Source organism: Glycine soja, chromosome 16 (genome assembly GCF_004193775.1).
Source record: "Glycine soja cultivar W05 chromosome 16, ASM419377v2, whole genome shotgun sequence".
Taxonomy (NCBI): domain Eukaryota; kingdom Viridiplantae; phylum Streptophyta; class Magnoliopsida; order Fabales; family Fabaceae; genus Glycine; species Glycine soja.
In genome coordinates, this window is record NC_041017.1 from 10,374,826 (window position 1) to 10,385,736 (window position 10,911).

The 10,911-nt window shown below is 33.8% G+C and overlaps 1 protein-coding gene across 2 annotated transcripts; it reads right to left on the bottom strand.

Moving 5' to 3' along the window:
- Positions 1–289: 289 nt before the first annotated feature.
- LOC114389129 (anoctamin-like protein At1g73020) lies at positions 290–1,561 on the bottom strand. 2 transcript variants are annotated; one of them, XR_003661704.1, is made up of 5 exons: positions 1,528–1,561; positions 1,295–1,422; positions 1,029–1,111; positions 793–900; positions 298–607 (listed from the first exon to the last, which is right to left on the bottom strand). XR_003661704.1 is itself a non-coding variant. In XM_028349730.1 (4 exons), the coding sequence occupies exons 2-4, from the start codon at positions 1,080–1,082 to the stop codon at positions 323–325; spliced, it is 447 nt and encodes a 148-aa protein (XP_028205531.1). In that variant the 5' UTR covers positions 1,083–1,111; positions 1,295–1,451; the 3' UTR covers positions 290–322. The 2 variants fall into 2 exon arrangements, 1 of the variants encoding a protein (XP_028205531.1); XM_028349730.1 differs by lacking the exon at positions 1,528–1,561 and having other exon boundaries at positions 290–607; positions 1,295–1,451.
- Between the last annotated feature and the right edge of the window lie 9,350 nt (positions 1,562–10,911).

Sequence of the window (10,911 nt, forward strand, 5' to 3'; positions counted from 1 at the left end):
TGCTGAAAATTGTTATATTACATGTATAAAATTTTATCCATATTATTGTCAAATAAACAAAAATATTCATATTGTCTATGATTTCAATTAATTACTAGGTATAAATTGCATAACCTATAGTATAATTTTAGAAAAAAAAATATAATTGATGAATTGTGATTGAATATTAATATAAAATAGTTCTAATTATCATAAAAAAATTATATAAGTTATGATTTGTGATTAAATAATAGTTATTTTATTAAAAAAATTGAATGTAAAAAAATTTAGAACAAGTCAGGTACTTTCATTTAACAAACTACAAACTACGCACTAGACTCGCTTATGGAGAATGTTTGGTACCTACATTATATAAAAATGAATATGAATATGGAAACAGCCTTACAACCAATAGAGTTTTAAAAGTATTTTCAAACATACACTTACTTTTGGGAAGCAAAACAATCACCTCAGGAAAGAAGCGAGAGAAACCAAACTTAGTCAACAAGAGGACATGCTCCATGATTAAAATTGCTGCAAGTCCAGGCTCTATTTTCCAATTTCCCTCCTCATCATATAGCCATGCTAAAATAGCACAGTTGGTGCATATAGACATCAGTATAAGAAACTAAAAAATGAAAAATGTTCTCAAATTAGAGTTGTATACAAATCAAGTGTATAATTCATGGTGTAGATATCTTCCATATAGGTTTTTATTTGGTGAACATGTTTTCCAATTTATAATTAATATGAAGTGGATTATAAAAAATAATTGACAAGCACCTTCCAAAGTCTGTATATATAAATAAATACCTGAAATATGTTAAGCCAGACTCCTACTGTTGCAGCGGCACGAGGAACAGGCCGCCTCAAAATTACTAGCAGCTTCAATGCATCTGTCCTGATCTCCATAAGGTTGTTCTGATCAAGTAAGTTGTCAACGATGTAATATTTTATAAAAGCCCAAAATGAATTAAAGAGCATTTATAGCAATAGTGAAGGCAAGCAAAAGCAAGTGCAAAAAGGGAGGTAGATAAAAGCATTTATACCACAGCAGCAAAAGCAAATGCAGGTGGGAATGCGCAAGCAAACATCAAAATCATTCCAAACTGCAATGCCAATTCTAAGAAATCTGCAAAATAGGATAGGACAATGTCAGTCTTGGGACGCTTCTCAAACATGATGAGAAATCAAGCCTTTTTAGTTTAGAATGCCACACACATATGTATATCTAAATGCAACTACTTATATTCCATATGTTCAAGAATTAATTAAAATCATATACAATTTAAAAGTATAATGAATTTGGAAGTACCATCAAATAGCCATCTTCAAGCTCCTCACCAATGCTAGCAGAGTAAGAGGGGCTTCAGGTATTCTTTCTCTACTCTAGAAGTAAATTGGAACTTTTCTCTTGCTTCTCCTTTCTCATTCTTCTTGTGTCTTGAGAAATAAAAGATAAATTAGCTATTGTATATTGGTAACATGTAACATGGTTAACAAAATAAACCCAACATAGTCCATGTCCAAGGGGATGAAAAGGCTTACCGAACCCTGTACTTTTTATAGCTATACCTGAGATAAGGCAATGGATTTTCCACCAAGTTTTCCAACACCTGGAAAGATGTTTTCTTTTACTCCACTATTTTAAAGGAAAAGCCCCAAACTAAAGAAAGGGAGAAAAGTAGAAAAGTAACAGGTAAAGGAGAATGGAATAAATTAGCAGTAAATAATACACATTTACATAGCAGTAGGTGACTCAGTGAGAATAGATAATATAAAAAAGAGGAATCTTTGGAAAAGGATTAGCAAAACCAAGAGTAGCACACCATGAAAGCCAAAAAAGCCAATAATGTCTTCAAATCCACATCTCCTGGAACAAAGATGATCTTTGGTGTGCTTGAATTTGTGTATCCCTAGAGTGGAAGCATATATAGCAATTTCCTCAGGCAACACAAAGATGCCACCAAAAATTGAGCTCAAGCTGCTGGTTCAATGAATTCCAAAGATAAAGTTATTCATGAACCTTATGTGGTAATGACTAATGAACAAACACATAAGTAAAACACATGGATAGTTAAGATTGAAGCAACAAAAGAAATTTGTGATAACGGATGATGACTAAGTTAATTTAAAAAAAAATGCAAAACTTTCATGAAATTTGGGTTTCGGAAAACATTTAGAAATCTCACCTTTTTGCTCAGAACTCATGACCAAATTGATTCCATTTTAACTCCGAAGTCAAACTACTTCTTTAGAAAGTACATTCCATCCCGAAGTTCTAACTTCTCTCCTCAGAAACTAGACCAGACAAAAAGCTTTGTAGTTGCTGGAGTGACTTGTCATATGGGGAATCGGCAATGCAAAACATATGCAACAATACAATCATGTAATCAATCTAACTGATTGGTCTATCTGTGTCCAAACATTTATATAGGTGATTAGGTGTAAAAAAAATTCAGGGGATACAAGACAAGCCATTCTTACCTTGAGAGTATTGTGAATTCCTTCATTAAATAGATTTCCCAGCCCCCATGTGAATGAAAGCCATCTTGCGACTCTGCAATGATTCCCTGTGTACAAAAAAACAGCGAGTAGTTACTTTCAACTTCACTTCTAAACTACAAACTTCTGCAATTTTAAACAAGAAAATTCACAACCATGAAATTTTATATAATAACATTTGAGGCTTAAGATTCTTTGCCTGACATGTGTCACTTACAAGTTGCCTCCATCGCATATAGATGGCCCCGAAGGAAATTTCATGGCAGACATGGGCACTAAACAAACTAAAGAGCATTGCCAAATTTCCACTGCCCCCAAGTACTTTCAACTCTTTATCAGATATTTGACACAAACCCCATGCGCTGGTTGGTTGGAATTAACATCAACAACGAATTTTATAATGAAATATCATCGCTGATAAGAACAAAGAAGAAAACACTATCTTTTCTTTTGTTGAAAATACATCAACAATACATGTACACGATAAGTCCACGACCACAATCCAAACTCTGATTTATTTATTCAATTTAATTAACAAAATAAAACAAAACAAAACACTTGTGGAAATATAAGATTGGCTTGTGGAATTTTATAACGTAGAAGGAAAAACCATAGCTTAAGATGTGTGCGCATTTAGAAGAATTGGTTATTAGATATTAGATGATACGAACAATCTTAGAATATGTTTCCACATTTAAAACATACCTAGAAACTAAAAATTCAATAACATATAATGAGTCAGAAATGTAATTAGGAGAAGTTGGCTAGCCTGTAAATCCATCTCTGCTTGCACTATGCTCCATCCCATTATAGGAACCAAGAGCAGCATGAAAGTCAATTATGCATTTAATATCATATTCCCTGCAACATGATAATTAGGCATATTTTTTTGTCAGAAGGAAAAACAAAGTTTCAATTGTGCAATAAACCTTGAAGATAATGCTGCAAAATCAAAAACTATTGTGCCCATGAAAATGCATTATCTAGAGCTTCAAGACTTCCTCCAATAAATGGACTCGGAGGATCAGGATTATAAGCAATCCACCACCCAACTGGTATCCTCACAGTATTTATTCCATGTTTATATAGAAATTTGAAATCCTCTATGGTGATAAAGCTATTTCTATGTCTTTTCAGTTACAACAATGAATAGGGAACACATTTGTATGTATTATTATGTATGTGATGGCATTCATGGATGCAAAAGATTTGCACAAACAAAATATATATAAGTTTCATGAAAGGAAGTTACAGAAAAATGTATGGAGACTTATTCCTATTCATCAAATGAATGACAAACTAAGTTGAATTCGCGTTCTTTCACACTTGGCTTGCTACAACCATTTTTACTCACAAATTTCATACTCACACAAAATCCACACATTTCCCTGATTTTTTTTTCCTTTTAAAAACAATCAAGCTAGCAATTAAAATCAGATAAGGTGACAATTGAATTCTTCTTCTCCATCAATTTTCACACAAACACACTGCTTGCCTATCAATTTTCATGCAAACATTCTAAACTAAACCTCAAGGTCTTAAAAAAAAGTCTGTTACTGCAATTTTAGCCAGAATGGCAAGGTTTTTCAAGGTTTATCGGCAATTTTCTGCAATATCAATAAAAGCAATGAAACCGCAACCTAGCAACGACGGAGGAACAAAACAATCCAAAAGTAGTAGAAGAAAACACAATTAACATTCATTTACCTAGCCAACGCAGGTCATTTCCGATCAGGCTAACCTTCTTTGAAAAAAGCCAAATCCAAACCATGCTTCTCTCGTGCCCTTTCATGCATTGTTCCAATCACAAACATGTTTGGTTCCCGAGAAAGTGAAAGAAGAAGAAAAGAAAAAAATGAGCATGTCACGCCAATGGTGTTATGCATGGAGACCTTAAGCCCGAGAATTTTCTCTTTGCAAATAAGAAGGAGAATTTTGTTCATTGACATTGGACTCTCCGTTTTTTTCAAACCAGGTATTGAGTGAGGGAGTGAGTTTCTTTGTTTTTATTTAGTTTTTTCTTTTTCTGTTTAGGTCTATAGAAGTTAATCTTTTTATTCATGTCATGGTTTTAAATTGCAGTTTTGGTGAGTCAGAAAACTTTTATATTACAAAAAAATATGATTGTGGTTGTATTGTAATGTGTCAAAAGACATTTAATGTGTCAAGAAAAATATTATCATTTAAATTTTTTATAAAAAATAATTTTTTTATATAATAAGAATAGTTTTACCTACACCAAGTAGCTGTAGGTATAAGTTTTTTGAAATTTTACCTACACTCACCATTTGTATGTAGAAGTCTTTATGATTTTACTTACACTAATTAATTGTAGGTATATGTTTTTTTTGGAATTTTACCCACACCAAGTGACTACAGGTGCAAGGAGATTTTACATACACTCACTATTTGTAGGTTGATTTTTTTATTATTGAGTTTTTCTTACACCAAGCAACTATAGGTACAAGTCTTTGATTTTACCTACCATAGGTATTCGTAGGTAAATGTTTTTCCTAGGTTTTACCTACACTAAATTAAACATGTAGGTAAAAGTGTTTGTAGGCATAGGTCATTTTTTTGTAGTGATTATATAATTAATAAAATTATCTAATAATTTATGTATGCATTTTTTTTATCATATTTTTCAATTTATCACTTTTTTTCCCTTTTTCACACCTCTCGTGCATTTATAATATATGTGTGTGAATTGACTTCATATGTAAGTTTGACTGCACAAAAAAATATGAATTTCATATATTAACAGGACATTAATGTTACTCATTAGACTACACTCAATGATCTTTGTGGTTTAAACTAAATTGTAGAATATATAACAAAAAGATAAAGAAGTTCTAGAAGATTCAATCTCTAATTTTTTTAATTCATAAATATCATTTACAAATTTCTGATCCTTGCATTTTGTTTTTTTATAGGTACTAGTAATTCAATTCTCATAAAAGAAAAAACGTATATAGAAAAGTCAAAAAATGTGTATGTCAAGGTAAAAGAGTTGATGCTTGGCATCCCAATATACAAATTACTATGATCAAGTACTCACTAAGATTTATCTATAACATAAAAATTAAGATTTGAAATAGTGATTTCATCACTTTAAATATACCAATTCTAACCTAAAGTTTTTAAATAGATGAATTGATTTAAAATTTAATTTAATTATATGAATTGAATATTTAATCCGTAAAACCTACCTAATACGGTGCAACTAACCAAATCTATTATTTTTTTATGAATTTTAAACAAATTTTAAACTTTTTATCCAAAACAACAAATTTTAAATGACTCAGTTATAGTATAACTTATACAAGTCAATTCTTTGGTCCTCCTTTGGGATTATTACAAGCAATGTGAGTGCTTGTTCTTGACATTTATTATCACTTCTATTTGTGCTTACATAGGAAAAGCTATCACCTACAGATTCCAAGTTAAGACCATATCAAAGGCATTTGAAAAATGGGGAATATGACATGGTGTGACACCCTCAACCCTTCACATATATACTAATAAAGGAATAAAAATTCAAATATTAATTAAAAGTATTTTTAAAACATTTTTAAATACAAGCCTTTCAAAGGGATAAAAGGCTCACATTCCCTTCCTTCTAAATCATATTCAAACTTGTCCAAATAAATAATAAAGTCATCTCGGCTCAAACAAGACCGTCTAAGCTTCATACAATTAATATAGAACCTATATCCTAATGTCACATCCTATCAGAGCATTGTGTTCTCGTGTCCTCTAGCATGAGGTTCTTCATAGTCATCAACCTATTCATCTGCTCCCCCGAACACAAAGTTCAAGATCATCACAGGATTCAAACACAAATAACACACAGGGAGCGAGTTATCACATTCCTAACTAATGGAGAGAAACAAGATAACATGTAGGTATAAATATCATATAAACAAAATACAACTTACTTAAGTATCACTCACATTATTTCACCACTTTGTCGCATAACATTACCTCGCAACACCACACATTTCATTTATTTTCACAACATTCACGTATTCAAGGATCAAAACACAATATCATCAAGTTAATCAATATCGATCAATACACAAGCGTTATGCAACATATACACTAAGACTCAATCCTATATGCAATGTGGTACCATGTCAGTGAAAAACCACGTTGGGCGCCTAGGAGTACATGACAAGACAAACCACACACTAGTAAGTCAGGTCACTCTCACTAGGTAAGATCATAGGGAGACCAGTCAGGGTCATAGTGTTTTGCGAGAATGCTCCAATCATATGAGATCAACATAGGCTTAAAGGAGCACTCAAACCAGGCGACCCCCAAGGCCTACACTCCGAAGAGTCCGTTAGGGTCTCTCCCTCCTGATTCAGGTCTAACCCAGAAAACATTTTAGCACATAGACTCTATCTATGAACTGTACAAAACACACAACTCCTTAATTGTTCTCAAAATAGTTTTAACTCGTCGCCCTTTACGGGTCTTAGCATTAACTCGTCGCCCTTAAAGGGACTTAGCATTAACTCGTTGTCCTTAAAGGATCTTATCATTAACTCATCGCCCTTAAAGGGTCTTATAGTCGTGTGATTGTACAATCTATAGTTTACAACTCAATGCATACAACATCTCAATGCACACAACACCTCAATCACGTGCATATTTAGTTTATCACATACACTCGATCTCAATCACAATGGTATAATCTCAAAATAGCATGTTATCACACCTCATGAATCATATTCACTTTACCTATGAACTATGCAATACACACAACTACTCAATTATTTTCAAAATCATTTTAACTCGTCGCGCTTGTGATTAAAATCATCAGGTTCCCACAATGGATCCCATCACAATACTCATCGCGCAAAACTCGTCGCCCTTAAAGGGTCTTATAGTTGTGTGATTGCACAATTCATAACTCAACACAATACACATCTCAATATACATGTATTTCATCATTCATCACATGTTCAATTCACCACATACTCAAAATTTGAATCATCATTTCATATCCTCAATATAATAATTTATACAAAAGATTATCACAACCTGGGGACTAAAAACCCTCAAATAATATTACACAATTATATTAAAATCAAAGGTCAAAATATACAAATACCAAGAGCAGAATTTGTCAAGCAATTCTCATCAGAACAACAATATTTTATTTATAATAATAAAGGAAATTTTGCAATTTAATAAACATCCCAAAATAAACCCCAATTAAATTCTTTAAGGATCCTTACACATGTTCTCACTAACCCCCAATTGTGAATAACTCATCCTTTACCTCTAAGCGGGCTCACGTGTCTTTCGACAGTGATAGAGACATCTCTAACAAGTTCTTGAGATTTCTTTGGTTGCTCTGATAGGGTTCCCAGACGTTAGAGAGAATGAGAGGGGATTGAAGCCTCCATTTATACTATCTTCATGTGATTTATTTTTCTCCCTCCAAAAATATTATATCTCAAATCCCAACCGTGAAAGTGTGCACAATTGAATTTCAAACATCATATCCAAAGTTCATGAAAATCCAACGGTTAACAAAATCGGGATCATAGTTTTACTGAGACTATTTTGGGTTTCTGCACGAAAATAGAAAGCTACGGTGCGAAGGGTATTTCTCTTAGTTCCGACATGTTTTTGAAATTCCCAACGGTGAGAATGCTCAGAATTGGGTTTCGAACGTACTGCTAAAATTTCACAACGATCCAACGGTGAATGAATACGAGATCGTTATTTTTCTGAGACAAGTTTGGTGGGCTGCGGGAAAAAGAAAGGATTTTAGGGAGGAGGAGAGGGAAAACGAAATTGAAAGGATGAACAGTCGTAAAAGCTACTGTCTGACCTAACATATCGCTATTTATACCTAAGATACTCACAACCTATTATTTTATTTATTTTTATTATTTTATAAAAACAAACTTTATTTTATTTGTTATCAAATGCATATATAAAATACCTTTTTTATTTTCTCTCAAACTATTATTTTAATACACTTATTTCTCTTTATTTATTTGATTAAAAAAACCTTATCATAAAACTCTATTTATTTACAAATAACAACTCCTTTCAAATTAGTCTACGAAAAATGGGATGTTACACATGGCAAATTCAGAAAAATTGTGTGTAGAACAGCGACAATGCTAGGTAAATATTTCATTTTACTCTGTGTTTCCTTTGTTGGTTTCACTTGTAGGCTAGCATTATGTTGGAATAGGACACTCCATGATATGATTTAAAACTTGAACAACATAGGACATGAGATTAAAACATAGTACATATTGGTTCTACTAATAAGGGTGAAATAAGGGAAAATTGAATAGAATTTTTCTATGGGATTTCATCTTGTTCCTTTTTTGTGTACACATAAAATTCTACCTAAGGATGAAAGTAGATTATTTAGTGCTTCAAGTCCTACTAGAATGCCTTCATTTTCATCAAATGCCAACTACTCATGGAAGACAAGAATCATACTCAACATTGATAGTTCACTACTATAAAAAAGCTTTTCTAAGACGGTTAAAAAGGGATACAACGAGGATCATTGATCATCATTGTATCCAACGTCGTGGAAGGTTAAACATTTCAACGACGGGTCAAAAACCACCGTCTTAGAAAGGGATCCACACTACTAAAAAAATCGCATTTTACGTCGCTCCTTCTACGACGGTTCCATGAAACCGTCGTAGAAAGTGTAGCTGTGGCATTCCGTAATTAACATACAAGGAAACAACGTCGCTTTCCAGAAACCCGTCGTTGTAGAATACACAATGGCAAAGATGTAATTCCCGATAACCATACAATGATGGTCTTGCCAAAGAAACCGTTTTTGTATGGTTAGTAGCTTCACGTGGTGGACACGTGATATTCGTCAATGGTAAACAACGACGGTCTCCCCCACAAAACCATCGTAATAAAATAGGTCATTTCACATGCTTTACATGTGCTTTTGGTGACTCACATACAAAGACAGTCCTTTCCAAAGACCCGTTTTTGTATGATTAGGGATTTCACGTGGTGGACACGTGATATTCGTGAGTAGTAAACAACGACGGTCTCCCTCTAGAACCATCGTAGTAAATGTAATCACGTGGTTTACACGTGTTTTTTGTGAGTCACATACAAAGACGGTCCTTTCGAGAGATCCATCTTTGTATGCCTATGGGTTTGACGTGCAGTGAAAAACGACGGTCTCCTACCTAGAACCGTCGTAGTAAGTTGATTTGTTTCATGTGGTTTACACGTGCTTGTGCTGAGTCACATACAAAGACGGTTCTTTCCTGGGAGTCGTCTTTGTATGGTTAGTTTCACGTGCCAGACGACGACGGTCTCGACGTGACAACCGTCGTAGAATGGTTTTTGTCCCACCCTTACAAAGACAGTCTCCACGTGGTACTCGTCTTAGTATAGGTACTCGTTTTGCTAGCGACACATGTTTATCCTCATTAAGTTACAAAGATGAGTTTATTTGAGAACCGTCGTTGTATCCTCATAGGTACCACATGTCGTGCACGTGATATTCATTTCATCTTCTATTTGGCGTGTTTACGCATATGAGAACTTCATTAGTACTCCATCTAACCTCAATATCTGCCCTAGGCCATAACTGACAACTTTGATCATCTCCCCTAGCTAAGAACTCCCTCTCAGACGTTTGGTCTGCGGGTTGCTCCTCCGAGGGTTTATTTGGTTAGAAGTCCCTCTGTGGTGGCTTGCATTTCCAGTGGGCTTTGAGAAGGCTGAGAACGATTTTAGGTAATGTACTTTACCTGCATTTGCATTGAATGGCCTTGATGTATGCTTATATATATTGGTTGATTCATTCATTCATATTTCATTTGTTGTTAGTGCTATTTGTGTGTCAAGGGTGGTCATGGGTCTGCTACTCCTCCGCACGACATTCCAGTGAAGCTGACATAGGCACTAGGTAATGTTTCTTTGCGTTTAGTTTATACTATGAATTATGTGCACATTGGAAAACCTAGTGTTGTTGTGTTTTTTTATGTGGTTCTTTGTTTGACCTAGCTGTACTTGAGAATGAAATTTTGTGTTAAGTTGAAGTTGCTATTGAGTTAGAACTTTGCTTGAACACTCTGTCTGAGTGCTTTTATTTAACTTTAGGTCTACAAGACAAGATATTTGGTTGGTCATCAACCTTGAGATACTTTCCCTCTTCACTATTCCCATTAAGCTTCACCCATATCTCTGGTTCTTTTTTTCAATTTGTCTCATGCTTTCCTTTTTTCTGTCATATTCTTTCTTAATAGTAACATTCGTGCCAAATAAACCAACAAAATATCTAAAACTTCTCTCTTATATTCTTCTTCCATTTTACTAACAAGTTTGTATTTATGTTCCTATCAAGTTCTAAAGCTTGAAGAGTATAAGTCCATGATTCTTAATAACTTCTACACTTGCAATTTT

What these genes read in the sequence shown, in the direction of transcription:
- LOC114389129 (XM_028349730.1), bottom strand. Translation starts at nt 1,082, where the DNA reads ATGATTTTGATGTTTGCTTGCGCATTCCCACCTGCATTTGCTTTTGCT. An exon ending in CATTTGCTTTTGCTGCTGTG is followed by an intron (nt 901 to 1,028) that starts GTATAAATGCTT and finishes TTACTTGATCAG; the next exon opens with AACAACCTTATGGAGATCAG. An exon ending in TCTGGCTTAACATATTTCAG is followed by an intron (nt 608 to 792) that starts GTATTTATTTAT and finishes TTCATTTTTTAG; the next exon opens with TTTCTTATACTGATGTCTAT.